Source organism: Dromaius novaehollandiae, chromosome 9 (assembly GCF_036370855.1).
Source record: "Dromaius novaehollandiae isolate bDroNov1 chromosome 9, bDroNov1.hap1, whole genome shotgun sequence".
Classification (NCBI taxonomy): Eukaryota; Metazoa; Chordata; class Aves; order Casuariiformes; family Dromaiidae; genus Dromaius; species Dromaius novaehollandiae.
This window is the reverse complement of record NC_088106.1, coordinates 7090592-7107013: the sequence shown is the minus strand read 5'-3', so window position 1 is coordinate 7107013 and position 16422 is coordinate 7090592. Positions and strand designations below refer to the sequence as shown.

Below are 16422 nucleotides of genomic sequence, written 5' to 3'. Positions count from 1 at the left end.
CTGCTATCTGCAGCAGGAAAGGCACAGGCCTTCCTGATTTAGCCCTGAAGTCTGATGGATAGGTCTGTTTTCATTCACTCATTATAGGTAGGGATGTTACTGAGAAAAGCTGAAAAAAATGTAGCTTTCTTGACTGGTAAGAGAATAGCAATACTTGCAAGAGGACTGTTTTGATCTGTGATGACTTTGCATCATGGCTAATAGAATTTTGAAACGTTGAATTTTGTATGAATTTAAACACATTAGATGTTTATTATTTTCAGGATAAAAATTGTATCTCAATACACATGTAATTGGCAGGACGCTTATGAATTAAGGACAGAACTGCGCGTTCATTAAGATATTCCTGGCTTCAGTTTTATCATAGTTTCTGATTCTGGGTTGTAAACCCGTGGTCATGTAGGGCTACTGAAAATGTCTGCCTCTTTTGCTACCTCTTTCTCAGCTTCACAGGAGCTGTGCTGCAGTCTCTCCTGCTTTTGCTCACCTGTGACCAATGGCCTAGTCGCATCCTTCATGTTTTAAAACTCAGGATATGTCCAGCACACAACATTTGCAAGGCTGACTCTCATTCTGTAATATAGTATTGCCCTTCCAGGCACCAGAGATGTGTTCAGATGCAAATGTCACGCGTGGTTGAACAGCAGCATCAGATTCAGGCCTTTCAGCCTGGCTTTGCAATGAAAGAGAATCAGTAAATGCAAATTTAGGCATAGTCTAAAGGTAACTTGGCTTTATGCAAGTAACTCTTCTTTCTGTAGTGTAACCAGATTGCACTACGCCATTCCCAGGAGCACCTCAAAAAATTGATTCTAATTAGAACTAAATGTAAGCAATACCAGCGCTGTCATTGCAGCTTCTGTCCTGCAGCCTTCCACTGCTCAGAAAGTTTCCATAAATCAAAGCTAACCCTATCACCCCATCCTTTTCTGAGAGCCCAAACTAGCTCCCACGTTAAGCAAAGCCCCACGGAGTATTGCGTGTGGTTGTCAGGAGTTCCACGTGGCACATGGTAATCCCTTATTGTACTCTACCGTTAGGATACTACTGGCAGTATGAAATCCTCCCTGTATGTTGTCCTGATTCATGAAATTAGGTTTGTTTTTGCTTTTGAGAAGAGAATGTGAACAACGTTAGCATAGAACCCTGTTGGTCTGCAACTATGAACTTTGTTTGATTAAGGGCAAGGAAAAATAAGTCTATGCACTTGTGTGTTTGCTTTTACAGGTATGTAAATGCTAAGTGGTACTTTGAAGATGTTGCAAATGCCATGGAAGCAGCTAAAGAAGAAATTTTCATCACAGATTGGTGGTTCGTACTTACTTATTTGGATTTTGACCAGCTGTCTCAGGACATTCCCAACAGTGCTGCAGTGTTCAAAGGCCTGACAGTATGGAAACTAGCTGTGAGGCCAGATGGTTTGGCAGCACACCCAAACATCTCGTTGTGTTGTATTCAAAGGCCTTTTCAGGAGGCTTGGCAGCAAAAGCACAGGCTTGAAATCAACAGCTTGGTTGTCTCCTTCCAAGGAAAGGGCTGAAAATTGCATGAAGGCACCACCTGAATTGAAAATGTTACGGCTTGCATTGCTTCCTCAGGAGCGTAAATCATTGCAAGCCCAAGGGACAAGAATGCCTTTCAGTGTGCAAGGGAACATGGACACTCAAATATCTCTGATGAGTACAGTGCACTTCCCACATGATCCTTTCTGCTTCTCCGCACTGTCCTGGGAAGCCTTGTGCCACCAAGAGGAGCACTTGGGGTGGATGTAGTTTTCCTCTGCTCTTAAATGGGGCAGACAATGGAGAGGGAGTTTTGTAATCCCCTTCCTGAGCTATGTGGCTGCTTAAGGGCCTGCCTCTGCCCTTCTGAGCTAGTAATTTTGTATGTTTATGCATTACTATGGTGGTTCCTGTTAGAGGCAGGAAAAAAAATGTGCTCTTACCATCCTCGCGATACAGGTACTTGGCTGGATGGTAGTCATTGCTGCCATTGCGAAGATAACCTGAGGTCAGCTTGGAGACAGAGCAATAGGGTAGACTCTAGAGCTAGGTCTTGGACTTCCTCTTTAACCTTGAGCAAGTCTCTGCACTTCTTTCTCCACCTGTAAAATGAACCTCTTACGACTCTTCTACTTCCTGGAAGTGTTGGGAAGATTAATTCATGGTCTTAGGTGGGAATTGAGAAAACTAAATGAGCTGTTAGCCCTCACTGAGGGAAATGTGTTTCTTAAAATGACCACAAATAAACCCAGTTCTCCTGGAGCCCTATGTGCAACATCAGGTAGTAACGCAAGAGCATCTCATTTCAGACACGTTGCCTCTTACTTACCTCAGCATTTTATTCAGACAACAGTCAGCTCTTAGCATACCTTGGGATTGTAAAACTTATCTGAAACTTGGAGCTTAAGATAAAAATGCTGCTGTCAGAGGCATATTTTTAGGATGTAGCAATATGCTTTAATCAAGCACAAGTTCCTGTGCCCTGTACAAAAGTAAAGGGATGAAATTCTGTGACCTTGCTCTGCAGGAGTTAGACAAGATTACCTGATTATTCCTTCTAGTCCTCAAAACTGTGAATCAGTAGAATGTCCTGTTGTGAGAGCATCTTGCTTTGTCTTTAGGCAGGAAGGAAAATTCAGCACAAATCTGTGTTATTCATTTAGCTTAAGTATCAGGAGAACTGAAATCCCAGTTATTTTTTTTAAATCTACATATTTGTTTCAAATCTATCTTGGAATTTTCTTTTTTTGCATCTCTCAAGTAGAGAGTCCAAGTTTCCCCATTTCTACGCAACTGTTAAATTTGGTCTCAAAGGTTGCCGAATACTGAAATGAATGTGCTGGACACATCACCTGTTGTCTGTAATGCTCTATTACTAAGAACAAAGAGCATGACACTGGAGTAGATTGTATCATTCTGAGACATGAGACTTCACATCCACTTACATAAACTGCTTTTCTCTGCTTGCTGCGTGGATTATTTAGGCTGATGCTTTGTTTGCAGACTACATATGCTGTGTTTTTCCACCCCTTTATTTTCTTAGGCTGAGCCCAGAAATCTTCATGAAACGACCTGTTGTAGAAGGAAATCACTGGAGACTGGACTGCATTCTCAAGCGAAAAGCAGTAAGTAAGCTCCAGCTTCAACCTTTGCTCTGCACTAAACCCCTGTGCATCCACCCAGTTACAGGGTCATACATGGACCGGGGCGTTTGCACTGTTTATTTCCGTAGGAATGAGAGTTAGAGCTATCACAGAGCAAGCCTCATTTCCGCTGACCTTGGAAGCTGTGTGTTTTGATTTGCTTCCCCCTGTTTGGATTTGGAAGAGTTCAGAGGCAGAGTGCTAGATCCTCTGATTGCTTTTTCCATTCCTTGGGCTCGGGTTGTTTCAGCCTTGCGTTGTGACTGCTTCAGTGCCTGGTGTGGTCCAAGAGCTGTTGCTGCCTGGCTCTTTCCTTGTGGCATATGGAACTTAGAGGTACTTAAGGGACTAAGTACTCATGATTGTTCTTGGTACGTGGTTTGTACGTTTTTGTGTTTTGCAGGTACTGTGTGTCATTACCATATATCTGTGCTTCTGCTTTCAAAGCTGAAGCTATGAAAGATACCATCTGTCTTCCATGAAAATCAAGGTGTCATTAGCAAGAAGTCACCCAGAAGTTAATGCTAACTTACTAGAGTCTTCTCAACTTCCGTACTTAATAATGATATATTGTTCAGGTCTTTGCTACAACTACACACTGAAGTGCTGAAAATCTTAACCATCATTCCTTACTGTAGTTAAGAAGTGCTTGTTTTTGTCAAACTTCATCCTAGCATCTCCCAGTCTTGCTATTTCTTGCAGAGCTCCTCCTGCATTCATCCTGCCCAGACTGGCCTGCCCGATGCTGCTCTTACCATATATCTTTCACAGCTGCTGTCATTGATTTTAATTTTAAAAGCCCAAAATGCTCTTTCATTTCCAGGCATGACTTACGTGATTCAAAGAGGCTTTATTTTTTTGGTAGATGGCTCTTATTTCCTGTGTCTCTCCCGGGTTTCTTTGTTCCCACCCACCCCTGTTTATATTCTTACAGCTGTTGCCTGGCTGCTAAGAGGAGGAAGACCAGCCCTGTCCTCCTTGCCTGTCCCATCTCAGACAGTGACTCTGGTCACAAGGATTCTGGTGTGTGGCTGTGGAGAAGAGACATGGGGGAAAGGGCTTCTAGCAGAGCATGTGGCTTGATTAGGATGAATGGCTTTTTGAAAAGGCAGAAATTCAGTGAATAAACACAAATGGCATCATGTTCCTCTGAGCTGGAATCTGGTGTGGAACTTGTAAACAATGCAGTGATAAACGTAACTCAGACTTGGACTCTTATTTGCATTCCCATGTTATCTGAGTTAATAAATGCCTGTGTACAGTAAGCAAATGCTTATATAAACTGGGATTTTTGATAAGGCTTTTTTCCTTCTATTTTAGTTCCTCCTTCTCTGCTATTCTTCCCTAACTGGCAAGTTCAGATCTGCTGTTGACATGGTGCCTTTCCTAGTGCTCCCTGTAAAAATTCCCTTGTGAAGCTCTGTGCTGTTGTGCACTCTCCTTTTTTGTGCAGTGATCTAAGATACGGGCAGGCCACAACACCTATTAGTTCTGTGTTTCAAGGAACAGCACTAGTGACCCTGCTGAGTGTTTTTTTTGTTGTTTGTTTGTTGATTTTACGTTTCCATCTTCTCAGAAAGCAGTTTATTTTGTTGTTGCTTATTCTCTGCTTTCAAATAACCAGTCTGGATCCAGACTAAAGAGAACATGTCTCAAGGACCTGAATGAGCCAGACAGAAAAGACGTTGAGTTTGGGGTTTTTATGACTCTGGACTATATTTCAGTTGTTAATCCAACCAGTGAAAAGACCAGTGTTAGGACTGGTAGTTTGCCCCACATGGGCAGTGACTCAGTAAGGGAAGCGTGGCCAGGTGGAGGCTGTTGAATATTGATGTGGCAAAAGGGCAGGAGTCTGGGCAGCAGCACTGAGATGAACGTTGACTCCCACCCTTCCAGATCGGTCATCTTGACAGTCCTCAACGCCTCCACGTGCCTAGAAAAAGATATTTTTTTTGCGTGTGTCTGATTTTGTTGACTTGAAAGTAGTCGTCTTTTCTGGCAAATGAGTCATATCCATAGGGCATGCTCACTGGAAGAATTTGGCTTTGTTTGTTGTGTTGACATAAACTTTCCTGTAGCTATAAATATTTTGTGAGAGTGAGTAATGTTTCAAGGTTAGTTCATGGAAATACTTGCCTGCTCTCTCGTTTAGGGTGTTACTTTGATTCAGCAGGGCCATTCTGGTACCTGTGTAGGAGTACGGCTGTCCTCTGTGTATGTATGGTGCTTCCTTGGCCCTCTCCGATTAGTACACTGGAGAGCAGACTATCATCCATAATTTGGAGTCTAAGCTCTCAGTAGCAGCTTTATGGGAACATGGATTTACAATGCTGTGGAAAGGTTAGGTCCTTAGTTTAAGCTGCCATACTCCAAAGCAAGATGTGAAGCTATGCTGATCTATGCAGCAGAAGGTGTCCCAATGTGTCCAACCTCAGCAGAGACGTACTTGGCAGTTTTGGCAGTGCTTTAACATAACTGTATCCTTAGAAACCCTCGTGTGGATATCATTACAGTAACAGAAAGCACCATCATGTGAGCGTTGCTCAATCTGTTCCAGGAACTTGCTTCAGCTAAAATAACTTCTTACAGCAAAAAGCTTGTTTGCTGGCACCGACTCAGTTGCATCTCCTTTGGGAGAAGGATGACAGTATGACTTCACTGGTGACATTGTCCTGCAGATGCTTTTAACTGTAGGCAAAACTTGGGAGAGCAGAAACCGGTAGAAGAATAAACTTCAGTGGATATGTGGAACATGATTGTTATGTGGAGTGAAACATATTTGCATAATTTTACCTCAAAGGCTATTTAAAAATGGGAACTCTAAGAATGACCTTTTGTTAGCTTTCTGCTTACCTCAGCTCTTTACCCAAGAAGCCAGGTACTGAACCCTTTTCTGGAGGCTAGTGAGCTTTCATAAGAGGTGAGGGCTCTTGTATTGCTGTAGGATCAGGTTGCTGGATCTGGCAGAATATAATCAAGGATGAGCCTCAGTAATCTCAGTCTGTATTTTTGTCTACAAGAAGAACATGCATACTGCCCCTTAGCTTTTCATTACTTTTTGAATGGATTATGTCCATTGAAATACCTGCATACCTTGTATTTCTTTTAATTTCTGACAGCAACAAGGAGTGAGAATTTTCGTTATGCTGTATAAAGAGGTGGAGCTTGCCCTAGGAATCAACAGTGGATATAGCAAGCGGACACTCATGCATCTCCATCCAAACATTAAGGTAACTGTGCATTGTGCAGTCATATGAATGACACTTACATTCATTTGCTCTTGATATCTAGTAAGGAATTTCATGGTCTAAATAGGAAGTCAGCTGTTGTCACTATTACAGTGGGAATAGTCTTTGAAGATATACCCATACAGTGCTTACCAGCATTTGAGCACGGCCACTTCATTTCTTTAGGTTATAAACTGAACATAAATTTGTTTAGTTTAGACTTGCCAAACCACCTATTCATCTGATTGACAAGAAACATATTTCATGTGATGAGTTAATGGAGTTACATCAAATGGAAAATTACAGTTTGAGAATGTTGCCTCATATCAGCATTTCTGTTCATGCATAAATGAAGAGAGTCAACACTGGATGTTTACATTCCCATGTGCTGTCTGTGCTGCTACACAGCTGCTCTGCCACAGAGCAGAAAATGAATTGTGGGGCATAAACTAGTAGATTAGCATACCATCTCTTGAAATTAGAGACATACAAATCTTAATGAGATATAACATATAAGTATATTATGCATTAAGGTGATTAACAAACGGCTAAAAGGAATAATAGGTTTATTGTCACTTGATCAGTTGTCACTGTGAAGGGAAGCATTAATTCACTGTCATCTTCACAGCACAACTGCAAGGTGTTTGTGGAAGCTGTGTAACCGACTTGGGGAACAGCCAGGTGAAACTCTAGCTTCTTCTACAGCAAGCTGGTCTAATGGTTCTCCTCTAACAATAAAGAACAAAACTGTAGACTGTCCGTCTGTAGTCAAGATTCCTTGACTGTGATCCTTTAATGAATGCCATTACGATGCTGCTGTTATTGGCCTAGGTTATATTGGTAACTGTTGCTGTCCAGGAATATCCCCATCACTGGGAAGCACCTGCTGTGTCTGAACTAGAGGGGAGTCATGTTGTTTCAGTAACTATAGCAATCTGACCACTTGTGCGGATGCATCTTATAAAAACTCCTGTGTTATCCCTGTTATCCTGAGCAGCCCCACAAAAGCTCAGCAGCTTTCTGGCTGGAGGTTTAAATTGATCAAAGAGGTTTGCACAACAGCCGAGCCAGGCAGTGGTTCTCTCCCCAGGTGATGAGACACCCAGACCACGTGTCCTCATCCGTGTACCTCTGGGCCCACCACGAGAAGCTTGTTATCATCGACCAGTCCGTGGCATTTGTTGGCGGCATCGACTTGGCCTACGGCAGGTGGGACGATGATGAACATCGCCTGACTGATGTTGGCAGTGTTAAACGCATGGCGGCAACAAAGTCAGCGTCGACAATCAATCTGGCAGTAAGTGAGTTTATTCCAGCTGGCTGCCCACGTTCAAATGTGTGCTCCGCGAAGGAAGACGTGGGGGGGAGGAACAAACCGTATCAGCTTCTAAGCGTAGCGTTGAGTTTAGGAGGTTTAAAGAGAAGTAGTAATGGGAAGAGGGAGGTATCTGTGTACTGAATGACCCTTTAGGGCTAGATCCTAAAAAGGTCAGCCTCTGCTAAAGGGATAAGCAGCTAGGTTTCCTCCAGAGCTTGGAGTAGCCGTCATGATTTAGAGGTTGTGTTCTTAATAAAATTTTTAGCTCTAAGTGCATAGTAGGCACTTGTGGAGTGCTCCAAACTTCTGGATGCTCAGGCCCTAAGCAGGTGCCTTGTTTGCTGAGCTGTTGGGTTGGTTGATAACCTGGGTTTGTAGGCAATTTAAAGCAGTCTGAATATACGGGAATTTCAGGAGAATTAATAATCCAGAGTAAATTTATGGATAATTTATTGAAGAACATATTGTTAATATTAATAGGACTTTCTGTTAAGTGCATCGTTCTCTCTCTCAAAAGCATTCATAATTCCCACTAAAACTGGTGGGAGTTGTGTCTTTCTCATGGAGCAAACTTTGGTTCCTGGTGTTTCTGGGCGCTATATGAATGATCACCTGTAGTTAAAGGGGAGCTTGACCATACATCATCATCAGCAATGTTCTGTGTTTTTAAGTCTGCAGCTGAGTCATCTGAACATATCGCCCTGGAGTCTCAAGCTATGTCCCCAGACAACCATCTGCTCCAGAGAAATGCTGAAGATGCCTCAGATGCTTCAAAAATGAAAGGGATAGGAAAACCCAAAAAGTTTTCAAGGTTCAGTATTTACAAGCATCTCCAGAAACATGGCATGCACCATGCTGATAGCATCAGCAGCATAGACAGTGAGTCAAGTAAGTAATGTTTTTTAACTTAGCTTTACCTAAATGACATATATAAAGTGTGTGTGGAGGTGGATGGGTGGGTGTACGTGCACATTCACATAATGTCTAGGGTAATGTGTTCTTTGTAAAGAAAGTAAGTTGATGAATTCCTTAACTATCAGAATAATAACTATGTTTAGTCAATATGTAAATTTGTGTCACTGCCAAACATACAAGAAAAGTTTTAAGTGGATTTGGATTTAGTTAATTAGCAATTGTCATGAGCTATCAGATGATGCGATGTAGTGTACGTGATATCTAATATTTGTATTGTTGGAAACTTTTTGTTCCTGCAATGGAGAATTGAATCTTTCATTTTTCAACTTGTATTTAGTATAACAAGTGAAATAATTTCTGAATATGATTACCCTCTTTTGTACATTAGCATTATCTAGGTTTAATTCACTCCACTTAAATGGAAATATTCCTGATTTACCCACTTCCTAGGTGGAAGGACTATTCAACAGTTGATTATTTGAATGCAGCTTTTAATTCCACACATTAAAACCAACTTGAAAGCTAAAATTACAAGGGTCAGCTTGATGTTCATTCCAGCATGGACTTTTTATTTTGAAATCTATTTCTGAAGTCCTCCATTCCTGAGGCTGTAAATTGCTTGAGATGGGAACTTCAAGTTCCCGTTATTCCCCACCCAGACAGGCTCCACAATGATTTTTTTATTCCTCTGGCAGAAGGAAGCCTTGCAGGAGCACAGTTTGCCCAGTTTGCATTGGTCATAGTCAGTTCAGGACACACCGAAGAAGCAGAGCTGTCGCTTTATCTGTTTGATTAAAAAACAAATGGCTGAATCTGGTGGTCAGCAAATTGACGTCTCATTTGAACTACTGTCATGCAAGTTGTTTTCAAACAGGACCAGTAAGCAGTGTAGTAGAAGTAGATGTGTGTTTGTGCTGTAAATGGAGCATCTTGACTTTCTGCAGGTTATTGTAACCCTAATAGAAGTCAACCGAATATAATCCAGAGTTTAAAACCCCATCTGAAAATGTTTCATCACCACACTGAATCCAAACAGAGGCTCGCTGAGCCTCAGGAGGGTAAGTGGAGGAAGGCAGAAGCGCAGACCCCTTTAGGCTGTAGCTGTCAGTGTTTTTGCACTCTAGCTTTGGTGAGAGTTAGGTTGGGTTCCAGGATCAACCTTCTTCTGTTTGTGTTGCACTCTCAGCAACCTTATCACTCCATCTGAAGACATTCTTACAGAAACATCTTCTCAAGAAGCTTCAAAACCTTCAGCATAAGTTTAAAGAAAAATACAAATTTGCAATAATGACAGTAGGTACAGTTGAGAAATTAATTCGGATTTGGGTACATGATTATTCCAGCAGCACTTTTCCTGCAAAGGAAGGGGCTTATCACTGGAATTGGGAACATTATGCATCAGGCTTACTTTAAAATACCTAATGCAGAAGACAGACAGAAGAAACAGCAAAGTGACAACTGCCAGACCCACATTTGGCTGAAGACTTGGGCCTCCATTTTGGCCCTTATTACAGTTAATGAAAGCATGTTTGATTGAAAAAGGAGTTGAACACTGAGCTGTTCTGATCTCTGGACTGATGATAAAAGGTGCTGTTGAAAATGCCTGTCTACATATACGTAGATCATATAGATACGTTTAATTTTAGGTAGAGTAAGAAGTAGTTCTTCTACATCTTTCTCTTTTTAACATCTTCCTCTAAGATGTTCATAGTCAATTATAAAATATTGGTTGCAAAGTATTGGTATATAACAAGTAAAAGATGTGTTTGCGCCCCACAGAAATGAAGCACTGTCCCCACAGTGGTCACTTCATGCTCATTCATGAGTCAGTGTACAATCATAGGTGCTCGATACATGAAGTGTGTTTTGACTCAGTAGTATGTCCCATACACTCACGTTCATGCATGCAGAGTCAGTGATTCCCCAGCTCCACCTGGACTCTCACTAGAAACTCATGCTTTTCTAAGGCAGCTGTGGTGCATACCTGCTGCATGGCATTTTTGGCTTGGCTTGGCTCATGGGGGTGTTATAACAGCGCTGGCAGAGCTGGCTTCGTGTAAACCATTATTACTGCACTGTTGCTGGTGTGTATTTTGTTGACTACTAAAACATATTTTTTTCATGCTAAGAGATTTTCATGGTTACCCAGTGTTGTGGCTGGGTTAGGAGAGGACTTCTGCTATTGGCATATTATTATGTGATTAGTATTTGAAACATTAGATGAAGGCCACTCTCAGGGACAGGGAATAACACTAGTTAAACATTTTTGGTCTAGGCTGATGTTTTCTGCTTTTTAGGAGGGAGGAAAGAGTTCACCGTGCACCCAGTGTATGTGCTCTTGAAGACAGGTCCTCTTAGAAGAGGAATATCCCTGCAGACAATATTTTGGACTATTTCTAGCACCATAAATTTGGAATTCAGGATCTGTTTGTTTAACTGTAAAACTCAAAAGATGACATTGTTTCGAGGGGAGGGAAAGAAAAACCCAAAATACAACACCTAATGAGGGAATCGGAGCTTTTTAATTATTTCATTTCAGTTAATAAAGACTAGCTTATATTATAGGAGATACACCCTGTTATAGAGTCAACATCATAAACCCTCTACCAGAGAAGTTGAAATTAGTACATTTGTACTGTAAAATATATTAAGTAGGTATGTAATATTCCTGTACATACTTCCACTAAGGTCAGTGGTAGCTGGGAGTAGATTCCCACCTGGTGCCCACTACTTAGGTGTCACAGGATTGTGGAAAGACAAATAATTGCGGGGTGATCATTTAGTCCAATGCAGAGAGGATTCAGCATCTGCTTTTTGTTTCCGTAGCAGATTCATGTGTATATAATCTGTCCTGATTGTATACCAGAAATACTAAAATAGGGAAGAAAAATATTTTATTAAGTCCTTGAAAGCAGCAGGAAGACGAGGTAGAAAACAACTTCAGCTTATTGAGACTGCCAAGTCATGCCAGTGCTTTTTTGCTGAAGCAAGTTCCTCACCAATGTTGTATAATTTGGGAGCATGTGTTTGTGTCATCTCATTTACCTGTGACAGATAAAGGGTCAATCCGCAGCCTGAAGACAGGTGTTGGCGAGCTGCTCGGGGAAACGAGATTCTGGCATGGAAAAGACTACTGCAACTTTGTCTTTAAAGACTGGGTTCAGCTCGACAAACCTTTTGCTGGTAAGTGCCTTTGCGCTGGAGTTCATTACTTTCTCCCAAACCCTGTTTCACATTTTTTCAGTCTGAATCCGTAGCTCTTCCTGCCTTAAGAGGCTCCTTTGATTTTTTTTTTTTTTTTTTTTTTTTTTTTAATCTTCTGAACCAGAGGTGATGAGACCTTTTGCAAATGGCTGCCAGAAAGCAGCAGCAAAAATCTCTTTAAAAGATTCTAGAGCCAATTATTCTGCTACGGTCTATGGATTTGACTGGGGTAGGGGGGAGAGGGTGGTTCATTACACAGCAAGCCTGAAGTAATCTGCACAGCCATCGATGTCATGCCCTAGAAAGCTTCAGTTTAATGAAAGGGACCTCACTGTATTCCCCATGAATACCTGTTCTTTATCTGAAGCCCTGTCCCCTTAGATTTCATTGACCGACACACCACACCCAGGATGCCGTGGCATGACATCTCCTCTGTGGTGCATGGCAGAGCTGCGCGCGACGTTGCACGGCACTTCATTCAGCGCTGGAACTTCACCAAGGTAGGGGCGAAGGAGGTGGGACGTGACCATGGGTGCCCTCCTTCCCCGGTGCCCACGGCACTGCCTCCAGCATTTAGTTTTCTCATTCGGCTATGTTTCAGTCTTGTGTGTTTTTTCTTTCTTTCTTTCTTTTTGCCGGGGTAGATCATGAAGCCCAAATACCGATCCCTGTCCTACCCATTCCTGTTGCCGAAATCTCAGGAAACTGCTAATGAGTTGAAGTACCAGGTGCCTGAGACTGTTCATGCCACGGTCCAGGTGGGTATTGATGGTCTTCTGTTCACACACTCCTGAAGTGAGCTCTTTTTGCATCTCTCCAGCAGAAGTATAAAAATATAAAATGAGGAACTCTTTATTTATTTAGGCTTGTAACATAGGTGGTCAGATCATCAATTAAAATAAAATAATGCAACTGTTTCAGTAGAGATGTCGTAATGTACCCCTCCATCTTTGGAGATAAGAGGACCAAACTGTGTGTGGTATTGAAGTTGTGGGAGCGCCGTAGCTGTGTAGTTTTCTGTTCTGTTTTCTGCTCCTCTTCTACTAATGCCTAATGCTTGTTTTTCTGCTTTGGGAAGGTTGGGTTGGTGTTGGCCACTGAGTATTTATGCAAGATCTGAGAATGATCTGCCAGGCCCCAAAGTCTTGCTGGTGGCTGGTAGCAGTCAGCTCAGAGCCCGGTGCCTTAAGTGGAGTGTTGGGGCTGTTGGTTTCTGTTTTGAACTTATTTGCATTTTATTCGGCAGCCACTCAGTCGTGTGGGTCCTTTGCTGTTCTTCAGAGTCAGCCCACAGTCTCGTTTGTGATAATCATTCTCAGTCAGAATTGCAGTGCTATCTATATTTAAAACCCTATTAGCTATATTGTGTGCATGTACTGAATATTCGTGTTAACGGGCATATACATGGACTTGTTGAAGAACACAAAGTTAAAACAGTTATGTCTAAACAGCAAGACAATTGCGCATGTCTGTGGAAGACAGATGTATGAAGCAACAGTGATTAGATCAAAGCAAGGAAAATGCGTGTTCGTAATGAGTGGTCCACCCAGATGACAGCAACGCTTGGGGAAGCTTAGTGCAGCAAGATGCGTTTGCTCAGGGTTTGTGGGCTGTCAGGGCACTGTCTGCTCCTCGCCACGGGGTGTGAGTGATGGCCAGCATGGGGATCTTGTATCATCTTTATATTGTGTAAAAGGATCGTGTGCGTTTTACATCAGCCCCCAAAACAATGCTTGCAGCCTGTTGAGAAATACAGTCTGACCTCAGGCACCATCATGCTTCTCTTCAGCTGTAAGTACCTCCCAGGCTGTCTGTGACACCAGTTTATTTGGGAAATTTGCTTTTATGGAAGCGAGGGGGCTTGTGTCACCTAAGTTCACTCTAACTGCAGGACTAACATTTTAAATCATAGGTTTTGGTGTACCAAAGAAAGAGGTTAAGTTCTCCTTGTTACAGAATTAGAAAGTTACCAAAGGAGAAATTAAGCTGAACACAGTCCTAGATCAAACTTTTCGTAGGCGCCCATACCACAGAGCTGCTGACTCGGGAAGGAGGATGAACACAAATATGTTCCACCCTAGCAGAGCTGAAATGGTGACTGGTAGAAACCATATACGTTAATGCTGACTGATGGTGAGCTGTTTAAAAACTAGCCTCATGATGACATTGTTGGAGAACTGCAAATAACTGATACATTCCAGGAAATTATAGTCTGTTCTCAGTGATGCCATAAACGGAAAAGGAGTGCAGGTTTGTCTTGTGAATTATTCATTTGAAGCTACCTTGCTCATTTCTAATTTATGCCTAATTGCAGCCCTCGGAGACCCGTCAGGGCAGCCCAGCCCTATGTAGCATATGGCTAGATAAATGAAAACAAATGACATTAGGCTTGGAAAAATGTTGTTGCCCTGCAATGTGCTGGCCTTCGCCACCCCTTTGAATGCAGCCACGGGGGAGAGCGGTATCTCACGCTACTGAACGTGGCAGAAGTGGGCGAGAGGTGCTGTGCACAGCACGGTGTGCTGCTCCGCTAGAAATGCCCGAGCTAATGCTGCCAAGGCTGGCGTGTTCATGCCATGAGTCCTTGGCTAAGAGCTGGGGTCCCAAAAGCTGCGTCTGCCCTGTGCTACCTTCAGATCCCTTCACCCTGCCTCTGGGGGAGGCTTAGTTTTGTGCGGCTGCGTCGCTTCCTACTCTAAAGCACCATTTGTTGGACCTAGAGTGGGATATCTGTTGTGGGGCGTTGACGTGTGTTGAGTCTCCTTTTTCCCTTAAGATATCTCCTCAAGTTCTGAGGCACCGTTTTGCAAGCACATACTGTAATTTTGGCTGCCTCCTCTGTAATGTTCTCGTTGTCCTGGTTTTCATTCATTTGCCGGCACAGCAGCGCACAGTAGGAAGCCTGGTTACTAGGAAACTGCGTGGGAACCTGAGGAGGGGGAGCTCGAGCGGGGAGAGTAGCGCAGCTTTCCTGAGCCACCAAAAACGCTCTGAACATCCCTGAAGTCCCCGCTGCAGGTTAATGACTGTCTCAGTCTTTCCTCCTGATGAAGACTTCAGATTTGACTCCTGCAAACAGGGCCAAGACAGGGAGAGGGGAGGACGCGTGCAGTCCGAACCTGAACCTCGCTGCCCTAGGCTCCTTTCTGCTGCGGCTCCCAGGTTGCATGCCGGCCCAGTCGGCCAGGCTGCGCACAGAGCAAGACCTCAGGGGCTCCTTTAAGGACACTTTTCCGGGGGCAAGACCACCGATGGCTTCATTTTTAGGCGGGACGTCACTCAGCTCTCCTAGAGTAGTGCTGGAGTCTGGCCTCGAGCGTTGCGTGAGCTGTGTGTGTTCCCCCTTCCTTGTAGGGTTATCCCAAGTGGTGGAGCACGAATACTCCTGCTGGCTTTCCAGAAATAAACTACTTCTACTTTTTTTTTTTTTTTTTTCCTGCTTCCTTATCAGAGTTTACTGTTTTCTAGAGTATTCCTGATCATTAGTGAAGCAGCTGGGTTTGCCATGAGAATTGCATTTCCCTTTCTTATTAGCTCCCCAGGGCAAGGTGCACAAACAGCGATATCAACCTTCTTCCTGTTCGATAGACTAGCTCAGGAGCAGAGGGCTGCAGGTTCCCGCATCTCCTTTCAGTGGTGCAGTCCAGCACGGAAATAAGCAGGTATCCGAGAACCTTTCACCGGCTTTCTTGTCGAGAACAACTATAGGAATATTTTTCTTCTTATTGATACCGAATCTTTTATTCGGACACCAGCCAAATACAGCAGTGGTATCCTTGTTGTGGTGCTGTTTAGGGGCTTTATAGGTGACTCTCGGACCAGAAGTTACTGCCCCAAGGTGAAATCCAGCATCCGGACACGGTGAATGTTCCTGACTATGGGGTGGTTCTAGAAAATCTGGCTGCTGATTTTCTTGTTTCTGAACGTGTTTGCCAATCTGCCTTCAGTTGTGGCAGATCAGAGGAAGAGAAAACACAAAGGATCTGTGGGGGGTTGCAATATTACTGCAAGCTCAAGCAACTGACCTGTCATCAACAGGTTTTGGCCTTACTGTGCTGTCTGGCTTTGCTCTCCTTTGTCAGAGGAGAACACTAGAAAAAGTGTGTGTTAAGGAGGCTTTGAAAGGAGACGGGAAAGAAGGAGCGGCACTGAAATGGGACCCTACACGGGTAGGAAGAACGAATATAGTGTGCATGTGGAGGTACAAGCTAGAAAGGAAGAAAAGAGCTAGTCAGCTTGAAGAGTTAGTCAGGCATCCTCTCATCCTCTTTCATTTGAGCTTTGGGCTTTGCTGACCATAGCAATCCAGTTGCACGTTGATTTTGCAAGAGCCAAAGGCAGTGCCAAGTTTTTTCCAACTCTTTCCATTCCACAGTTTGCAGTTATCATCTAAAGAACGCATAGTAAAGAATGTGACGTGGGGAGACACTATCTAGTTCATGATGTAAATGCAATGAAAATTTAATGCTCTGTCAATGGCTAAAGCCCTTACCTCTTTGAAGTCTGTGTGAGAGCCTGCATTGTTCAGAATTTATGCACTAGCCCACAGCAAACAAATTTTATTACTGTTGTATCGGTTAAAGAAGTTGAAGAGAAGACAGGCCCAGCGTAGC

At 43.1% G+C, this 16422-nt stretch overlaps 1 protein-coding gene across 3 annotated transcripts in view; it reads left to right on the top strand.

Moving 5' to 3' along the window:
- Positions 1 to 16422, top strand: part of PLD1 (phospholipase D1) — an 89382-nt gene that overhangs the window by 49792 nt on the left and 23168 nt on the right. For 2 of the 3 annotated variants that reach the window (XM_026105675.2, XM_026105674.2), the window contains exons 11-19: positions 1228 to 1311; positions 3046 to 3127; positions 6265 to 6375; positions 7463 to 7669; positions 8362 to 8578; positions 9550 to 9663; positions 11660 to 11788; positions 12191 to 12309; positions 12454 to 12567. In XM_026105675.2, coding sequence (XP_025961460.2) covers positions 1228 to 1311; positions 3046 to 3127; positions 6265 to 6375; positions 7463 to 7669; positions 8362 to 8578; positions 9550 to 9663; positions 11660 to 11788; positions 12191 to 12309; positions 12454 to 12567 — 1177 coding nt within the window. The remainder of the gene's footprint in view (positions 1 to 1227; positions 1312 to 3045; positions 3128 to 6264; positions 6376 to 7462; positions 7670 to 8361; positions 8579 to 9549; positions 9664 to 11659; positions 11789 to 12190; positions 12310 to 12453; positions 12568 to 16422) is intronic. The other variant, XM_026105677.2, reaches the window with a different exon arrangement.